Source organism: Pristis pectinata, chromosome 3 (assembly GCF_009764475.1).
Source record: "Pristis pectinata isolate sPriPec2 chromosome 3, sPriPec2.1.pri, whole genome shotgun sequence".
In the NCBI taxonomy this organism is placed as follows: domain Eukaryota; kingdom Metazoa; phylum Chordata; class Chondrichthyes; order Rhinopristiformes; family Pristidae; genus Pristis; species Pristis pectinata.
This window is the reverse complement of record NC_067407.1, coordinates 10,143,334-10,164,394: the sequence shown is the minus strand read 5'-3', so window position 1 is coordinate 10,164,394 and position 21,061 is coordinate 10,143,334. Positions and strand designations below refer to the sequence as shown.

The window sequence follows — 21,061 nt, the reverse complement described above, 5'->3', positions numbered from 1 at the left end:
CTCACTTAACCTATCTATATCTCTCTGCAGACTCTCTGCATCACGGCTTGGTATGGCAAATGCTCTGCCCGAGACTGCAAGAAACTGCAGAGAGTCATGGACACAGCTCAGCACATGACAGAAACCAGCCTCCCCTCCACAAAATATATCTATACTTCTCGCTGCCTTGGTAAAGCAGCCAGCATAATCAAAGACCCTCCCACCCCGGACATTCTCTGTTCTCCCCCCTCCCATCGGGCAGAAGATACAAAAGCCTGAAAGTGTGTACCACCAGTCTCAAGGACAGCTTCTATCCCGCTGTTATAAGACTATTGAATGGTACAATAAGATGGGCTCTTGACCTCACAATCTACCTCATTCTGATTTGCACCTTATTGTCTACCTGCACTGCACTTTCTCTGTAGCTGTGACACTTTACTCTGAATTCTGTATTGTTTTACTTTGTACACCTCAATGCACTGTGTAATGAATTGATCTGTATGAACGGTATACAAGTTTTTCACAGTACCTCAGTACATGTGACAATAATAAACTAATTCCAATTCCTCCAATGCCAGGGTGAGGCCAAATGCAAACTTGAAGAACAGCCACTTTATATTCCGCCTTGGTAGTCTACAACGCAAAGGCGTAAATATTGAATTCTCCAGTTTCAGGTAACCTGCTCCCCCTCTGTCCCTTTCTAATCTACCTATGTCCTCCTACACATACCCTTCTTTTCAAGCTCCCCTTCCCCAGCCCCTAATAGTTTTCCCCTCCCCCACCTACTCCATATGTCCATCACCCACACACTCCTTCCACTGGGCCCCTATCCTCTGCCATCTGCCCACCATCCCTCCCTTATTTGCTTCCACTCTCCACCTTTCTTTCTTATCAGATTCCATAATCTACAGCCCTTTGTTGCATCCACCTATCACCTCCCAGCCTCTGTCACTGTCTCCACCCTTCCCCCCCACACTTAACTCCAGCTGCCAATCAACCGCTCCTCACTTGGATCCACATCACTTGCCAGCTCTTGCCCCACCCCTCCCCCTCACCACTTTATACTGGCTATCTCTCCTCCACACTTTCAGTCTAGATGAAGGGTCTCGACCCAAAGTGTCAATTGTCTATTCCCCTCCTCAGATGCTGTCTGACCTGCCGATTTCCTCCAGCAGCTCATTTTTTTGCAAAATGTTGTGCCTCAATTCCCTTGATTGGAAAATTGAAGGTGAACTGATCAAGATCTTCAAAATGCTGAAGGCATTTGATGAATTGGATGGGGAGAAACTGCTTCATGCAAAGAAGAAACTCAGAACAAAAAAAAATGTATCCTTAAAATTAAGGGGAGTGTGTAATGAGGACCTTTTCTTCCACCAGGTTTGGTAATAATTCAGAATTGTTGCAGGTGCTGAAATATTCAACATTGTAATTGATAACACTCTGGTGTATGAAGGGATAAAGGAATTTGAAGCAAGGTCTCAAATATGCTCAAGGGACAGATCAGCCATGACCAAAATGAATGACAAGTTCCATGAAATGGCCACACCTGATCCTATATTCTTGGGTGTCTCTGTAGTTCCATGTCCAAGGATGGGTCATCACAAGCGGAATTACTAGCTTCATAAATTCTGTTAGAAGGAAGTTCCACTTCATTTGCATTAGTTCATATGGCAACTTCAATTACTATCAGAAAAATACAAGTATTGACCTCACCCAGCAATCTTGGTACAGAGCTTTGTGTACTTGCAATAGCATTTAGAAGACAAGTTACATTGTCGGTATGTCACTGGTGATATCTTTTCTTTCCATCACCACTGGTGAAATTTCCAAGAATCCATTCTTATCCCCTTTGTCTAATCTGCATCCTGTTCTTGACAGCTTCACTTGTAGAAATTGGGTCAGTTTCCACCGGTACCAACTGGCTGTACCTTTCCACCATGTACCTTTCAACTCTTTGCAAACAGAGCGCCAAAGCATGCTTTTGAGCCCTTACCATTTCTTTGTAAAGACCACTTACTTCCACCTCAGTAACATCATGCAGTTCCAATTCTTCCCCAGCCCAGCTGCTCCTGTGACATCCATAGGAATCCCCTCATCTCCGGAATCAACCTGGTGAACCTCCTCTGCACCACCTCCAAAGCCAGTATATCTTTCCTCAAGTAAGGAGACCAGAACTGCACACAGTACTCCAGGTGCATCCTCACCAGTAGCCTGTACAGTTGCAGCATAACCTCCCTGCTCTTAAATTCAATCCCTCTTGCAATGAAGGCCAACGTTCCATTTGCCTTCTTGATAACCTGTTGCACCTGCAAACCAACCTTTTGCGATTCATGCACAGGCACTCCCAAGTCCCTCTGCACAACAGCATGCTGCAATCTTTGATTTCAGTGACTAAAAAGAACAAGGAGCAAACTCTGCAGCAGGGCAGTAAAGGGTTGTGAATTACATCTCCAAAGTATCACTGATGTTTAATTCACGGCCTCTGCCTGTCTGTTTTATTCATCCATCACTATGTGTTTGTTGGGGCTCATGGCATTTCAGTGCTATGAATCTCAATGCAAGATGCTGTAACATTAGTCTAATCAGCGTACACCTTGCAACGGTGTGGTGCCTCATATTACCAGAGTCCAACAAGGTATTTGAGGGTGGCCATACACACTGGAGATTGCTGCTTATTTTTCCAAAGTTCCTCAGATTCAGGGAAAGTTCCATTAGATTGCAAAATGGCTAATATAACTCCCTTATTCAAAAAGAGAACAGGATGAGTGCAAGAAACTGGAGGTCAGTTAGCTTAACATCTGTCAGGAAAATTATTAGAAGCTATTTTTAAAAATGTTACAGCAGGGCACTTGGTAAACATCAAGGTAATCAAGCAAAGTCAACATGATGTTATGAAAAGGAAATCATGTTTGATCAATTTATTGGAATTTTTTTAAGTAACATGTGCTGTAGGTAAAAGGAAGCCAGTGGATATACTTTGAGGGAATTTTATAAAGTACTACATCAAAGGCTATTGTGGAAAGTAGAGGCTCCCAGTGTAGGAGGTAGCACATTGGCATAGATAAAAGACTGTCTGGTTAACAGGAAACAGAAAGTGAGAAATTTTCTGGTTGGCAAGCTGGACTAAATGTATGTATCCAGAGATCGGTGTTGGGACCTCAACTCATTGCAACTTATGTAAGTAACTTAGATGAAGACACTGAAATTACAGTTGCTGAATTTGCTGATGATAAATGGGAAAGGAAGTCATGAAGACCCCAGAGGAAGGCTACAAGGGGGATATATAGGAATAATTGAGTGGGCAAAGATCTGGCCAATAGAATATAATGTGGAAAAATGTGAATTACTTTATCCTACCAAAGGTATTTGAATCTTCAAATGAGTTGAGATGTGCTGCCATTGTAAACACGTAATACTACAGAATTACTTCTCCACCCCCAAAATGTTGAAAAAAGTATGTAATTGTAACTATTGAAACTGTAATTACCTGTTTTTATCTTTGTGCTCGAAGAGTATAAAACCTCCATATTCTTCATGTACTTTGAGTTCAGGAAGGTTCTTCAAGAGATTCTTCCAGTATACCTGCTTATTATGCTGTACGTCTGATCTCCACACGGTTCATTCAAAGTCACAACGGAGGTTACAATCAGTTCAGCCAAGATCTCAACAGATAGTGCAGGGAGGGGTCAAATGGTGGAGGACTCCTGCTCCAATTCATACATTTGCATGTTTCCTCACACCACCTGCATATTCCCTCAGCTCCATGACAACCTTTTCTAACGTCCTTACCAGTAATCAGCAGGAAATGACCAAGCAGCTGTGAACTATGCATCCATATGCATCCACTATCAGTGCACACACACATCCCCTATTTTGTGCATTAATAAGGGAAAAAAATAATTTCTAGGTTTCATTTTCCTAGTAAAATGCTGGGCAAGATTACACTGAAGCTGACACTAGTTGAGAAATTTTGACTTGGAATGATTTGTTACAGGGGATATTTTAACAACTTTGTTATCTTTAAAGGAAATAATGAACAAAAATGTAGAGATGGATTCTAGGCTAAGGATTTAGAGATAGGCAGAAGCTAACTCTGGCAAAGAGCCTGAGGCATATATGACAGGCAGATCAACCACCTTTCCAGTTGTGAAAGTCAATAGGTACAGGAATGGGAAGAGTAGTTGAAAATGAAACATTCCTCAGTACATCTTGCCATTGAGACACAGTTAGATGTGAATAAGCACTACATGAATGGAGGACATTCCATTTTGGTTTCTTTTAAACCATAGAATGGAAATTACACATTCATGTTCAGTTTTAGTGAAGAAAGAGACCACAGCTTCTTCTCAAAAACACCGCTAATTGGCTACAGTCTATTTTCATCATAAAGACACCAATACTGGGCTAGGTGGAAGAAATTAATCCCACAACAGTTATGGAAAGCAGCTGTTTTTTATTGAAGTCTAAGATGATCATTTCATACACAGTTTACTACATAGCAGAAGCATACTAGATTGCTACAGTCATTATTATGGCGCACAGGAATGGGCTGCATACATTCAGGTGGAAAGGGGACTAACGATTGGTTACTTGCAAAATGATTGTTTCCCCAGTGTGCTTTACAGGAGTATCAAGTCATTTACACATGGCTGTTGGTGAGAGTTTTGTGGTGTGAATATTGGTTGCAGTTTTTCCACACTTTACAATAGTTGTTACAGTTTGAAAGTAGTTCCTTGTTGACAAACAACTCCAGGACATCCAGGGGTCACAATGGAGTATTTTGTTGCAAAACCAACAAGCTGGACCCAAAAAACTTGTTTGTGCAACACACGTTTTAACCATGTTTTAACAAATTAGCAACATTTCCTGTTGAAATTCTACCCATTACCCAGTTAGATTGAGGGTAATTCACACACAAAACAATGTCACGGCCACGTGTGATTCTCAGCTCGGCTTTGATAATAGAAATTGGACCAATAATGTGCGACCTTGACCTTATTTTTAACTCCAAGTAAAACAGGATAGAAACCTTGTAGTGTTGACAAAGCGACACTGAAATTTTAATGCTCCATATATTTCACCATCATTTCAGGGCTTTACAGTACTTCTAGCAGAGGCACACTTTGTGACCACTCATGGCATGGAACTTGATCTTTGCCAACGATTGTGGGGTTGGGACCTTGGCACATCTTTGCCCCATAGAAACATGGAAAACCTACAGCACAATACAGGCCCTTCGGCCCACAAACTTGTGCTGAACATGTCCCTACCTTAGAAATTACTAGGCTTACCCATAGCCCTCTATTTTTCTAAGCTCCCATGTACCTATCCAAAAATCTCTTAAACGACCCTATCGTATCCGCCTCCACCACCGTTGCCGCAGCCCATTCCACACACTCACCACTCTCTGAGTAAAAAACTTACTCCTGACATCTCCTCTGTACCTACTCCCCAGCACCTTAAACCTATGTCCTCTTGTGTCAACCATTTCAGCCCTGGGAAAAAGTCTCTGACTGTCCACACGGTCAATGCCTCTCATCATCTTATACACCTCTATCAGGTCACCCCTCATCCTCCGTCTCTCCAAGGAGAAAAGGCCAAGTTCACTCAACCTGTTTTCATAAGGCATGCTCCCCAATCCAGGCAAAATCCTTGTAAATCTCTTCTGCACCCTTTCTGTGGCTACCACATCCTTCCTGTAGTGAGGCGACCAGAACTGAGCACAGTACTCCAAGTGGGGTCTGACCAGTGTCCTATATCCCCACTATTTTTCATTCCCTCTGTGGCACCTATGTGTGCTGCTGTACTGTGGCTACCATGGAGAGAGTTCTTTAAGCCAAGGCCTGCTTCCCAAAATACAACTCTGCAGCTTCATTCACAGACCTTGGCAAATCAAAACCACTGAAAACCACTGATTGGCTTTTTAAGTTTGTGATATTTTGGGGTTTGGAGCAAGGATTCCCTCAATTAATAATAAGCATTAAATACCAATCAGCACGCCAAATTGGAATGAACTCCAATTTCTAAGCATATTCTTTCATCTTTTCACTCGTCTTTTTGTGGAATAAATCAATATATCAACCTAATTAATTCACGGACAGCGGACAAGATGTTATTTCAATGCAAGCCTTTTCTTCACTTGAATTAAAGTAGACAAGAAGACAAGAGTAATCTCCCTCCTTTCAATGAGTTCCTGACTAATCTGTGACCTGACTCCATGCACCCATATTTTCCTCATATCCATTAATATTTCTGTTTAACGGAAATTAATAACATTAGCAATTCATCTATCATCAGTTGCCATTTGTGGAATTTACTGAGAATTCAGTTCTCTGTTGTCCAATAACTCTACCCATAAATACAACCATCCAGATACATAGAAATGTATGATGCAGAAGAAGGTTGTTTGGCCTATCAGGTTCATTTTAATTAAGCTAATTAGTCCTACTTTCCCAGGGATGAAAATCTTCACCTTTCCAATTTGTTGGAGGAATTCCATGGGTCAGGCAGCATCTGTGGAAGCAATTGTCCTTCCCCACCTGGTTCCATCTGCCCATAATCCCCCTCCTCACCCGGTTCCACTTATCACCTGCCAGCCCCGGCCTTACCGCTCCCTCTCACCTCTTTATATTGGCTATCTCCCCTCTACACGCTCAGTCCTGATGCGAGGTCTTGGCACAAAAACGTCGACCATCCCTCTCCCACCACAGATGGTGCCTGACCTGCTGAGTTCCTCCAGCAGTGGAGTTTTGCTCGAGGTTATAGTATTTGCAGTTTCTTGTGTCTCCACCTTTCCATCTGTATTTCCCAAAGATCAGGAATAGATCGGGGTTCAACAACTGCAGGCAACTGCTTAAATCTGGCTGTTCCAAGGAGAATTGTAAGACACACAGCTTCTACCCAATTTAAGTAAGGCCATATTAACAAGTAGTTGCAAAATGTCTTTGTCTAATTGATCCAAAACACAGAGGAAAATCAGAGTCAAATGCAAACAACTGAATTTGTTGTACGATCTACTTACACAAAGAACCACACAAGGAGATTCTACCAAACCTTTAAGATATTTAATACTAATTAAGGCTCTTGATGTCAAATATGGCAGTCTCTGCTCAACAAGAATGGAGATTCATTGAGAAACCAATTATTCACATGTTGTAAAATAATAAAAAGAATAAATGAAAATGAATAAATCTCTATGAATGATTAAAATAAAATCAAGGATGACCAATTTTAACTTGCTGAAGCCAGTAAGGTTCCTATCTAGGTGATACTTGCTGACGACGTCTGGTAGCCACAATGCACACAGTTATGGCAATGATCAGAGTCACAATAACTACAACACAACCAACTAATAGAACAATTGCCGTAATGTTAATCACCGGCGATTCATTAGGTTGGGAAGGTGAGCTAGGTGGTCTCATTGATGTGGTTGCGCTAGATGAACGAGATGTTGTCGCGCTAGATGAACGAGATGTTGTCAGTGGCTGCGACTGGTTTGGTGAGGTAGACGGAGTAGATGGAATTGGAGGAGGCAAAAGCAAGGCAGCCAGTGCTATATTTGACAACTCTGAAGTTTGGTTTACTTTATCATATGCAACAACTCCAAAGTAGATTACTGTCCCATTTTTCAGTTCAATATTCTCAGAGATCATAACTGATTCCTCTGAATTTGCAGTCTTTGGATTCAACCCAGTGGTGTTGACCTGATGAGCAGATTGAAAATAATCTTTCAGCTGTGTAAAGTTTTTACTCATCCGTATTTCGTAGTAGGAAGCTAAATGAAGAAAAAAAAAGGGAATGAAAGTTAATGCACAGAAGAAAGACCAGCCAGTCAAACTTTCTTATTATCACACTGCCATTAAAACACTCATTCAGTTTTTGTCTGCCTTCATTACAGTTTTGGGCTTATTTTCTGTATTCTCTATGGTACATCAGACATTTCCAGATGTGGTTTGAGGGCCTTCTGTATTGTAAAGTGCCAGCAATGCCCAATATGTAATTCTACAATTGTTGAACCCATTTAAATAACAGCAGGGTCTCTGTAGGTGCTGAACTCATGATAAGACTAGTCCTTAGGGAGAGGGCAGAGGCAGGGTATGTAAGAAGCTCATATGCAGAGATCCGGATCCAGCACAGACCTTCCCCTGCTCTCTTCATCAGTTTACAGAAAGTTGGACTCCAACCTGCTAGGAATTCAGTCAAACTAAGCATTAAGGGAAGCAATGTGTCATGAAGGAAGGGGTTGATTGGAGGACAGCGAAGAGGCAGACCAGAACAAGTGAGGCCCATGGTTTCCTTGTGGGGCCTGGAGATGTGCTCCAGCCCACACTTGCCTGACTGGGCCTCTTCGTCCTCAGATAGTGCTTCTGGTAGGACTGTCCTGGCAAGAGAAGCCACTGCCTCAGCACCATCCATTCTAAGCTGACCTGCTAGATGGTGCCCCAATATTGACATCAGAGCCTGACTCGCAATCTTATAATGGATCCAGCCGTCTGGGACAGGTAGCATGCTCACTACCTGCAATGTAAAATAGCAACCAGGTCGATCGATATGAGAAGAATGAGGGAACACCCTCGTTCCATTATAAGTGCTCCCGTACCCACCCTGCTCCCCTCACACTCTGCCCGTTTCTGATGATTTACTTACAAAATGTGAACTTCTATCATGGCCCATAGCTTTAACATGTGCCCTTGTCTGTTGGGCAGACTGAAAGAACAAGGTCAGGTGAGAGCAGGGCAAGGTCTGTAAACCCCTTTGATTTTATAGGAAACTAATGAACAGATGAAGTATTGGTGGAAGAAAATTTCACTCACAATGTAATACCCCTTATTTCTTTGGAAATGGAAAGAACAGTAAATAATGGGGAGAGATGCATGTGGGACTTGCAAGGAAAAAGAGGGAATGATGAAATGGAAGCACATTTAACATCCTGTCTGCTGAAAAGAAGATCCAGTGTCTAAAACACAATAACATTTCCTTCCCCATGGATATTAAATCAATGATTTCCAAATTTTTTGAATGAAGACCATTCTCTTCCTCCTGTTTTTGTACTTTTGTCTTGATTGTTATATGTGTTACTAAAACTGAGGACATAGGATGTACTCCATAGAAACAGGTCAATGAGCCCAATCAAGCATTCTACTGCACTTGAGTATCCTTCTGACTTTCCTCATCTAAATCCATTAATACAACCCTCTATTCCCTTCTTCCTCACATACTTGTTCAGCCTCCCCTTAAATGTACTCATAATATTCAATTGAATCACACCCAGTGGTAGCAAGCTGCACATCCTCACCACTCTCTGAGTGAAGTAATTTCCTCTGAATTACAAAATTGGGTTTCTTCATGACTATCTTATTCTGAAGGCTTCTGGTTATATTTTTCTCCATGAGTGGAAACATTCTCTGCATCTATTCCATCAAAACCCTTCATAATTTTAAAGCTTTATTAGAACACACATCAGCCATCTTTTCTCAAAAGAGGTGAGGTTGATGACCGTGCGTTTACTGATGCTAATTTTATCCCTCCACACTGTTGTGCTCACATAAAACAATTCCTCTAGCTGGATAATCAACATTATTTAATCTAAATACATTAATTAAAAATCACAAGAATTATGTTAAACAAGAAATGCTGTTCGTGAAACATATTTTTGGTTCCAGGAAGAGATAAAAACATAAAATGCCTGGCAATATATTCATATTACAACATTAAGGACACGTAATATTTAGCTATTGATTGGTACTGCAATTTTTTTTTAAATTGTTCATTCATGGGATGTGACCATCGCTGGTAATGCAAACATTTTTTGTCCATCCCTACTTGTCCCTGACTGAAAAGACAGTTTAAAGCCAGTCACGTCAGTGGGTCTGGAATCATATCTAGGGTAAGAATGGCAGCTGTTCTCACTCAGGGTGAAGCAACCGGCCCTGCGACACCAGTTCGACTCCCTGCAGGAGCCACTTGTGCATGAGTGATGGCCACATTGGTGAAGATTTAGAGTGCCTGAGCAAAGTTAGCAAAGTTTCAAAGTATTCTGGAAAAGGTCAAGATGGGAAAGTAAACTACCATAACATTTTACACTGGGCTACTTTAAAGCTAATATTACTTTCATTTTTAAAAGGAAAATTATAAAGTTTAATTGTTTTGTGCCATTTTTCTAGTGCCTTAGTTGAAGAATACTGATTATATTACAAATATTAACATTTGAAATGAAGTGCTTTTTTTAAATGATAAATTAATTCAATAGTCTCAATATCAGAAATGTACAGATAAGGGAAAACTATCTCCATAACTAGGCCACTCCATGTATGGAATCGATCAGACAAGGTATTGATTAGCGATAAATGTTTAATGGGGGTGCTCAGAGGTGGAATTCCACACAATTTATACATTAAAACGTAAACTAAATTACCATTTCCTTGATCAAAATCATCGCCTGGTGCTGTCCAGTTCAGTTGTATTTTATCTTCAACTACTGTTGCTATAAGATCCATGATTTTATTAGGTGGAAACCTGTCAGGGGGAGTTCCTGTAGGAACCTGACTTACAAAACAAGTGCCACCTGACTTGACTCTCTTGAAACTTCCCAAGTCTGGCTGAGTGCCATCATCAACAGACGGTGGTCTTGGCGGATTTTGTTGAATAAAGCCTAAAAGGAAAACGAAGAATGCATTTCAGAAAAGCATCAAGACATCTGAAAGATTATTTTAATTAGCAATTCTGAAATTACAAAGCAGATTGATAGGCCAGAGGCTACAGCCCAGTCTCCTCCCACTTTACATAACCTTAAGGTGAGAGGGGGCAAGTTTAAAGGAGATGTGTGGGGCAAGTTTTATTTCTACACAAAGAGTGGTAGGTATCTGGAATGCACTACCAGGGAAGTGTTGGAAGCAGGCATGATGGTGGTGTTTTCGACAGATATATGGACATGCAGGAGTAGAGGGATATGGATCACGTGCAGGCAGAAAGGTTTAGTTTAATTTGGCATTATGGTCGGCCCAGACATCGTGGGCCAAAGAACCTGTTCCTGTGCTGTATTGTTCCATGATTACAATTTTAATTTCAAACTTTTCACACTGAAAACTGAGGACTTAATTTAGGTTAACACTGAACTGCAGAGCAAAGGAAGTAGTGCATTGTCAAAGGTGTGGATGGACGCCAACACTGTCTCCTAGTTCAGAGAGTTAGGAACACTCTCCCAACTTGTAGACATATCACCATTTCCTCAGCATCATCCCGGAATTCACTACCGACAGCACTGTGGCAGTACCTTCACCAGAAGGATTGTGGTGCCTGATGACAGCAGCCCACCAGAAGAGTTTCAAAGACAATTAGATCTGGGCAGTGACTGGCCTTGCCAGCAAGACCTACATTCTGTAAATGATAAAAGAAAACAATTCTAATTGATTAATTACCCTTGAAGATTCAGATCAAATGATAAGATAAGATTTCTTTATTAGTCACATGTACATTGAAACACACAGTGAAATGCATTTTTTGTGTAGAGTGTTCTGGGGGTTGCCCACAAGTGTCGTCACACTTCTGGCACCAACATAGCATGCCCACAACTTCCTAACCCGTACATCTTTGGAATGTGAGAGGAAACCGGAGCACCCGGAGGAAACCCACGCAGAGAGGGACCAAGGACTTTCTACAATGAGTTGGACTATGACCTCAAGATCTACCTTGTTGTGACCTTGCACCTTATTGCACTGCACTTTCTCTGTAGCTGTGACATTTTACCCTGTACTGTTATTGTTTTTACCTGTACTACATCAATGCACTCTGTACTAACTCAATGTAACTGCACAGTGTAATGAATTGACCTATACGATCAATTTGTAAGACAAGTTTTTCACTGTACCTCGGTACAAGTGACATAATAAACCAATATCAATACCAATACTAATTTAAGCTTATCTTGTGGAAGTCTTTGCAGTTTACAAAGAAAAAGCTTTAAATGTTCATGGAATGTGAACAACACCACACTTATTGTGCATCTCCCTCTCCAACAGCAATTGTCCAGCATTTGGCAAGCTGGAGCAACCTCAGAACAGGGCACGTAGACAGCGGTATTAATGAACTACTTTCATTTCCTCACTTAAGATTCAACAACTAAAAATTCATGCTAAGCCCGTAATGTTACACAAGCTATATATTAGTGGCAATAGTTTTTACATGGCCTCCAAAATTCATTCCATTGACTTCAACGGAACAGTGAGGTACACTGCTGTGGCACTAATGAATGGCACAGTGAGTGCCACTGGCCAAGGGACAAATTTCTAATGCAGCAGCCTTTGTGCTTTGTCTTTGTATTAAACAACAAATTGTAGATTTATTTAATGCCATTTAATAATTTATCATGACAAGAGTGAAACCCATGACTTTTGGATTGAGAGTCCAGTGTCATGCCCACAGTCACTGCTCGCCCTAAGGACGAATATTGACCTTTAATAGGAATGGCGCTTTGCAAGGGCTTTATCAAAAAATGTAACGCCAAGTCAAGGGAAGAGTTATTGGGTGGGGTAGTCAATCATCTTAATAGAGGAAAGTGGAGGAGGAATTCACAAGCATGGGGTTCAGATATTTTAAGTCACAGCTACCAAAAGCAGGGCAAAAAGAGATGGGGATGCATGAAAGCCCAGAGCCAGAGGAGTTGAGACTTTGGGAGAGATACCTGCAAGGCTTATAGAGGTATGGAGGGGGGAGGCTAACTTGGATTTAATCATAATGGTGAGAATTTTAAAACTTATGGTTTTAAGAGACTGATATCAGGCAGTGAAGACAGGGACAGTGGACAACAGAGTACTGGAAGAGTTGAGCTGCAAGGAAGATGAAGGGTAGGAGGTTGTCCTATGACCATTGGAGTTGTCAGGCCTAGGGCTAGCAAAGGCATGGATGAGAGTTTCACTGGCACTTGGGCTGAGGTAGAGGCAGGCGATGCTATACTATCAAACCTAGTACGTAGCATTTATCTATCAATACATTACCATTTTGCACATATCCTGGTATGTACATGGCACGGCCTTGCCACCTGGCTGCTAATTTTGTTTTTCCATTTTTTCCTTGAACAGATATTTTAAGGCTGTATCGTCCACTTCCAGCAAACTTAGTAAAGTACCGAGAATAAATACCATCATTTTTAACAGCATCAGGGTCTAAAGATAAAAAGACAAATAAAGGTCTAAACAGGCATGCACAGGAACTTATGAAATATTAATTTCCTTTATAACATCCCCCTTTAACTGCAATGAAAAGTAACAAATTGCTAAATGTCAGACAAGGTGTCAATCCTGGCTCTGTTGGTAGCGCTCAGGTCTCTAATTATATGATCATTATCATATCATATTGTAATCAAGCAGGACTGTGGAGCACCCTCCTCAAATTTGGCTGCCCACAGAAGTTTGTCTCCATCTTAAGTTTGATTTACAATTGCATGCAAGCTATGATCCTAACTAATGGGTCCACAACAGAGTCAATCTCGGTGAAGGATGGTGGCTGCATCAATTCCTCCACAGTTTTCTCAATCATTCTCACTGCAGTTATTGCATATCACCTCCAACGAACGTCCAGCGAGATGGGGAACTGTTCAACGTACAGAATCTCAGTAGTCAAGCTGCAGGATGCAGGTGACACTTGTGTTTGCATGCACTGAGAGGTCACACTCCAGCCAACATTGATTTGTTCACTGAAGCATTTGAGAGTATGGGTCTTACACTCAACGTTTTCAGGACATGGGTACTTTACCAACATGCTCCTTGTGTACAACACCATCCCCTGACATGTTAGATCCTGGACATCATGGACCACTTCTCATTTCTTGGGTGCCACCTCTCAGCAAAAGCAAGCAGCAATAATGCCATTACCTTCAATGCACCTTTGCTTAATGGAGGTAAAGAGTACAAAACTTGGGGTCTGCCAGGCAGCAAAGATCTCGGTCCTTCCACATGCTTCTGGGACCTGGAGTACCAAGTCCCAAGCACAGCTTCTATCCCGCTGTTATACGACTAATGAACGGTCCCCTAGTAAGATAAGATGGACTCTTGACCTCACGATCTACCTCATTGCACCTTATTGTCTACCTGCACTGTACTTTTTCTGTAACACTTTATTCAGCACTCTGTTCTTGTTTTCCCCTGTACTACCTCAATGCACTGTTGTAATGAAGTGACCTGTGTGGATGGCATGCAAAACAAAGTTTTTCACTGTACCTCAGTACATGTGACAATAATAAACCAATTTACAAACCAGGAACTCAAAAGCACTGGAAAGATACTACCAGTGTCCTCTCCTCCAAATCCACTGGAAGGATAAGTCCTCTCCCAGCCAAGGTCCCCACAATGAGGCCCTATTTGCACTCAGTTCTATTGGACAGGGTCTGTCATTTATACAGGAGAGAAACAAAGGACTACAGATGCTGGAATCAGGTACTGAAGAAGGGTCCTGACCTGAAACGTTGACCGCCTGCTTTTCTCCATGGATGCTGCCTGGCCTGCTGAGTTCCTCCAGCACCATAGTGTTTTTCATCTGTCATTCATATGCCCAACACTGGACTACCAAAACAGACACTCTACTCTCAGCTCTGCCACAGGAAGAGATTAGAGAGGAAAAGATTCCAGGGTGTGTTCAAAGCCTCCTTGAAAAAAAATGCAACATTCTCACTGACTCCCATGAAACCCTGGCCCATCATCGCTCAGAGCTGAGAAGCAGCATTTGGGATATTGAGAGCCTCCATTCCATGCATTGGAAGCAGATAGAAGCCTAGCTTAAAAGGCAGAAGGTGCAGATCTCCTCACAAACAACCCACCCACCTGCCCTATCAGGCATCTCCTGTCCCATCTGTGGAAGAGCCTGTGATTCCTACACTGGCCTCATCAGTCACCTCTGAATCTTAAAAACTAGAGTGGAAGCAAGTCATCCTTAATCCCGAAGGACTGTCTAAGAAGCAGAAGCTACTTGTGGGAGAATACCTTATGCAAATTGGCTTCCCTGTTTCCTATATTGAACATGTTCTATACTTCAATGCCTGTTCTATACTGTGGCTCTCTGAAAGGAATCTGAATGACGCTTTCTTTCTTTCATATGCATTTACCTGCGCCATTATCTAGAAGAACAACGTCGACAGAATTGCCATCTGCTCGTTCCACTGTGGCTGTTACATTTGCATCAATAACTGGCAGAAAACCATGACTGACTTCTGCAAAAATGATCAGAGGCTTTGGCCATTCTGATTTAGCTTGATTGATGTGTCCATTGACAGTAACAGGAGGAACTTTCTCATCTGCTGCACGGGACGTCACTGTGATGGCTATATCCTGAACTGTGGTTGCCTTATTCTGTATCGCATAGTTCCAGGCTCCTATCTGATAGAAAAGCAAGCCATTTCATTTGAAATAAAGGAGACCAATGTAAAAAAAAACAACAAAAAAGAAAAACACAAAATCCAATAAGAGCCATACCTGTGCTGTGCCAGGAATGGCAAGCCGCCCTGTAAGTAAAGTATTGTCTATCTCAAAGTTTGCATTGTTATAAATTTTTCCACTAGGGTCTTCTACAAAGATAGATGGTACAGCAGTCTGCCATGTGATTACAAAGAAAGTATCATTCCCAATGGTTTTATCAATGTAAACTGTGCCGTTGAACCAACTATTCCTGTTAATGCTCTTTCCAGAACTTTCAAGCTGTAAACCAAACAGATAAAAAATATTTTTAAACCAATGAGGCAGTCAGTTTCAGCCAGCAAGTATTGGAAAGTTGTTCTAGGAATCAAACCTGGATCGACTGTTGGCTAATGTTGCCATTTCCTGAGACTAATCCAGTGAAAGCATCAATTAGTCCATTTTCATCCACATTATCAGTGGCCAAAAACTGCAAGCCACCTAATAATTGAAGAATAAAAATGTAGAATTAATATGGAGATCATTAACCACTAAAAGGAGAAACACTTTGCACAAAATTTAAATTATGTTATTCAGTAATAAAACCGATGAGGAAACAAGATGAATGCAACTGTAGCTGCAGATGGACTTTTGGTAGGACAGGGATGTGAGGATGATTGTGGATATAGCAACCAATGTGAATGCCATCTTGATAATTGATTAGGGAACAGAAAAACCTTGAGAAATTATCGTTATCAGTGCTCATACACAAGCTGCAGCTTTCCCATAACAGAACAAGTGGTGGTATTTGTTTGTATCCTTAGTTCATTGAATTACATAGGGTTGGGAGTGCAGAAGTGACACAACTGATCCCCGTGAGCCAACCCCACTTCAGTCACTTCATCCTGTGCTGTTAACATCTTCTTTTCCTTTCTTCTTTGCAGTTTTACCCAGTTTTCCCTTTAAAACTATTTGTAGTCATTGCCCCAACCATTGCTTGCAGCAACTTTCTGCATTCAAGAGTAAGCTTCGAAAAGGGAAATCATATTCAGGTGCGCCATTGCTTTAAACAGGTTCACCAGTTGCAATTTTCCTGAATGGATAGTGTCATAAAGCCATAGAATCATACAGCATGGAAAGAGGCCCTTCGGCCCAACTCATCCACACTGATCAAGATTCCCATCTAAGCTAGTCACATTTGTCTGTATTTGGCCCATATCCCTCCAAACCTTTCCTATCCATGTACCTATCCAAATGTCTTTTAAATGTTGTTATTGTACCTGCCTCAACCACCTCCCCTGGCAGCTCATTCCATATAGGCACCAGCTTCTGTGTGAAGAATTTGCCCCTTGGGTCCCTTTTAAATCTTTCCCCTGTCACCTTAAACCTATGCCCGCTTATCTTTGATTCCCTTTCCCTGGGAAAAAGTGTGTGCGTTCACCCTGTCTATGCCCCTCATGATTGTGTACACCTCCATAACGTAGGGGCAGGAATTCAGCTGTGACAGGGGAAGAATTCCTGTTCCTGCATTAAAATGGGCAAGGTTATACTTGGATTTGGTGAAGTGCATTGATCATATAATCACAGAATCCTTCAGCACAGAATCTGCTTCCAGGCAATGCATCCAGCTCACGATAACATGCCATGCAAAAGCATTTCTCCTCAACAGTTCTTTTGCCAATTACACTAAAAAGTCAGCAACACACAAGATACTGGAGAAACTCAGTGGGTCAGGCAGCATCTATGGAGGGAAGTGGAAGTCGACATTTCGGGTCGAGACCCTTCATCTGCATTGACAGACAGAGGGAAGATAGCCAGTATAAGAAGATGAGGGGAAGAGGTGGAGCAAGAGCTGGCAAGCAATAGGTGGATCCAGGTAAAGAGGGGTGACAGGGAGATGGAGAAGGGCAGAGTGGAAATAGCGACAGAGGCTGGGAGGTCCAAGAGATTCTGCAGATCCTGGAATCTGGAGCAACAAACACAAAATGTTGAAGGAACTCAGCAGGTCAGGCAGCATCTATGGAGGGAAATAAACAGTCGACATTTCAGGTCAAGATCCTTCATCAGGATTGGGATTCAGCCAGTCCTGATGAAGGATCTTGACCTGAAACGTCCACTGTTTATTTCCCTCCATAGATGCTGCCTGACATGCAGCATTCCTCTGGTATTTTGTGTTAGAGGCTGGGAGGTGATAGGTGGAGGTGACAAAGGGCTGAAGATGATTGAATCTGATAGGAGAGGAAGGTGGAGCATGGAATCGAGGGAGGTGGGAAGGGCAGATGGGAGTAGTGGGAGAGGGAAACCGGTGGGAGAAGTGTGTGGGTGATGGGCAGATTGAGTAGGTGGAGGAGGGGAAAGAAACATGGTGATGAGGGCTGGGGTGAGTGTAGGAAGAACTGGGTAGATCGGGAGAGAAAGAAAAGGGATAGAGGGGGACCAGTTTACTGGAAGTTGGAGAATTCAATGTTCATGCCATCGGGTTGTAGACTACTCAGGCAGAACACAAGGTGCTTTTTCTCTAGTTTGTGTTTGGTTTCACCCAGGCAGTGGAGGACAGTCATGTTGGTGTGAGAATGGGGAGGAGAATTAATAGAGGAACATCACTTGCTAGCTCTTACTCCACCTCTTCCCTTCATCTTTTTACACTGGCTATCTCCCCTCTGCTCTCTCAGTCCAGATAAAGGGTCGTGTCCCCGAGAAATCAACTCCATTTCCTTCCACAGATGCTGCCTGACCCGCTGAGGTCCTCCAGCATCTTGTGTGTTGCTCCAGATTCCAGCATTTGCAGTCTCTTGCGTCTCCACATGTAACTGGAGGACATGTTGGTGGAATCATCTTGCATGCTATAAACTTATGTGGGCCGTAATGGTCCTCAGACTCAGTTCCAAAATCACTCAAAAGGTTTGACCCCACCCAGGACAAATCAGCTTGCACAATCATTGTCCCATCCACAGGCCCATACATTAGTTCCTTCCATCATCAGCACAAATCACTTAAATGCTGTATTCCTTGCCTGTCATAGATGATAGTTGCTCCAGTTCTTTGGCTGCACTTGGTCCTAATGCAATGGTGTGGATAATAGCTCCACTTTGTCTCACTTCTTCAAAGCATCTGCTTATAGAAAAGTCCTCCCCATCAGTCAGCACAACTATTTCATCACCATTTGTAGCACCATCATCCCGACTGAGCACCTGAAGTACAATCAGCTCTTGTCAACATGGGGAAATATGTCACAATATTGATAAAAATAGTCCTTAAAAATCTTATAGGACTTACCTGAAAACCAGCCCGAACCCCGCTACAGATATTTGTTCCACCATCTGCTGTTGTAGGCAGAAACTGTAGAAGCTCCTTTCGTACGTTGTCATTTTCGATTGGTCTCAGATTTGCTCTAATAATTGCAGTGCTGTCAAAGGTAACAATGCCAACCTGGGATCCTAATTCAACGATCTGCAGCAGGAATATCGATGCTGCCTGTCTGAGCCTGTTAATTCGGTTTGCCTATTTTTAAAAGGAAAGCAAGTCAGATTAAAACTTTAGTCTTCTTAAGAAGCAGCCAACTCCATACTTTAATGCGATGTATCTAAGGGACTAATCAAATGCTTCTTTCAATATAATTTCAATAAACTACCATCAATTCCATTGTGGATCTAAGTGTAAATAAAGTGGGGAACATTAGCCTTAGTATGGTATTGAGGAGGTGCAGCACCACTGGGGACGTGGCTAGGACAAGTTCGTGCCTCACCCACATATTTAAGCAGACATTAGTAATACCCTGACATTATTCAGAGAAGATCAGGGGATTCTTTCGAAATCTTGAGCAACTTTTCCCCAGCTGACACTATTTGTCCTTCCCTTCCTGAGACTCCCTATATCGTTAGAGTTTTTTTTCCCCTACTAGCTGGGTACCAACTTGTTCTGACTGGCTGTGGCTAAATCACAGTGATCTTCTTGGGTCTCTCACTGTACCAGGCACCATCCTGAGAACATATAAACAAGAATGCATGTAAGTTTTCAAATAATGGCTGTCAAGGTGGCATACTGCAATTGCTTTCAATTCAATGAAGGCAACCTGCAGCATTACCCCTTGGGTGGGGAAGAAGGGCAAGTTCTGAAAAGGTTCATTTTTATCATTCTTGATTCTGCTTGATTCTTGAAATCATTAGTCAGGTGCATGCTTGCATGGATAACCAGAATGCTAGGATGATGTCTCAAGCTACACGGCATTACACACAGACTCACTGAATGAAGGGGTTTACTCTCAAATATCCTCAGCTTAAACCAACCCTACTATTTCATACCGAACGCATGCTTCCAGAGTCATCAAGAACTAAGCACAGCACTCGATCCTTTGCATGCAGTAGAGTGAATGTCGGCACAAGGGAAGTAATATCAGCTGGAGGGTTATTCTTGAAGTCTTCTGATTGACTGATCACATCCCAAGTGCTCCTGTAATTGCACATTTTGTTCTGCATATTTGGTGCTTCAGCATTGTGATTTTTACTGTCACAGAATTCAACCACCTGAAAAATGAACGCAAGACCAGATGTAAGAAACGTCACAGTGTCTGTCAGCATTTGCAGATTGCTTATCTGGGTTTCACTTCTAAGCGTCAGTTCAATGGTGGAATCTTTTTTCCCTGAGCCAGAAAGTTGTAAGTTCTAGGCCTGCCTGATGCTTTGTCTCTCCCTGTCTCTGTAACCCCCTCCACCTATGCAATCCCTCCACAGACTTTCCTTCCATGGCATAATCTGAGGACTTGAACCAGTGACTACATTCCAGAGGAAACAATGGGCAAGAACATGCAGCTCTCTGAAGAATTTTTTTTTATTTACACCAAATGATGCTCAATAAAGTCCTAGTTTATGTCAGAAAAATAAATCAATTAGCTTTTAATGTGGTTAAAGAAAGCTATGTAACTGCATTCAGAAGGAATCACAGCTTCCTATATGTGCTGTAGTATCTAAGTTTGTGGAAATGTAAATGTTTCAGTAGGGTAAGTCAGGCATGGTAGTGCAGCAGTTAGCATAACGCTATTACAGCGCCAGCGACCTGGGTTCAATTCCCGCCGCTGTCTGTAACGAGTTTGTATGTTCTCCCCGTGTATCTGCGTGGGTTTTCTCCGGGTGCTCCGGTTCCAAAGACGTATGGGTTAGGAAGTTGTGGGCATCCTATGTTGGTGCCGGAAGCGTGGCGACGCTTGCGGGCTGCCCCCAGAACAGTCTGCGCAAAAGATGCATTTCACTGTGTGTTTCGATGTACCTGTGACTAATAAAGGTATCTTATATAAAAAAAAGTCATACTATATTAGAATGAAGAAAATCTGACATCTGGCCTCCATTACACTTGAATTGTGGTTATTTGATTGGGTACCTAAAATGAATAGGCATTGTGTCTTTTAATCGATTTATAAATGTTCCTTTGCTATTCCGGAAGTTGTTATAGGAAAGTACTTCTTGCCAGTTCAACTTACATCCTCCAATCCTTGGAGATACATTATTGAAGCTGCTGTTGTTTGAGTTTTATCTGGGAAAAACAAACAATCACCATTTGGGAGACCGGTGCTTCTATCAATGTTACAAGAGCAGGAGCTTACTGAGCATGAGGTAATCTCTCCTTTTATCTCTTTTGAACACCTGAAAGTGAGAACAAACCAAAAAAATTTCTTTTAATTAATTTCCCGCAGTGCTCTTTTTGCAACA

At 42.1% G+C, this 21,061-nt stretch overlaps 1 protein-coding gene across 1 annotated transcript in view; it reads right to left on the bottom strand.

Annotated features, from left to right (window-relative positions):
- Positions 1 to 7,235: 7,235 nt before the first annotated feature.
- The window catches only part of LOC127568919 (calcium-activated chloride channel regulator 1-like), a 28,972-nt gene continuing 15,146 nt past the window's right edge, over positions 7,236 to 21,061 (bottom strand). The window contains exons 5-14 of the mRNA XM_052013181.1: positions 20,833 to 20,995; positions 19,661 to 19,882; positions 18,636 to 18,860; positions 18,373 to 18,550; positions 15,754 to 15,860; positions 15,441 to 15,662; positions 15,074 to 15,344; positions 12,972 to 13,139; positions 10,394 to 10,630; positions 7,236 to 7,753 (exon numbers count right to left, since the gene is read on the bottom strand). Coding sequence (XP_051869141.1) covers positions 7,236 to 7,753; positions 10,394 to 10,630; positions 12,972 to 13,139; positions 15,074 to 15,344; positions 15,441 to 15,662; positions 15,754 to 15,860; positions 18,373 to 18,550; positions 18,636 to 18,860; positions 19,661 to 19,882; positions 20,833 to 20,995 — 2,311 coding nt within the window. The remainder of the gene's footprint in view (positions 7,754 to 10,393; positions 10,631 to 12,971; positions 13,140 to 15,073; positions 15,345 to 15,440; positions 15,663 to 15,753; positions 15,861 to 18,372; positions 18,551 to 18,635; positions 18,861 to 19,660; positions 19,883 to 20,832; positions 20,996 to 21,061) is intronic.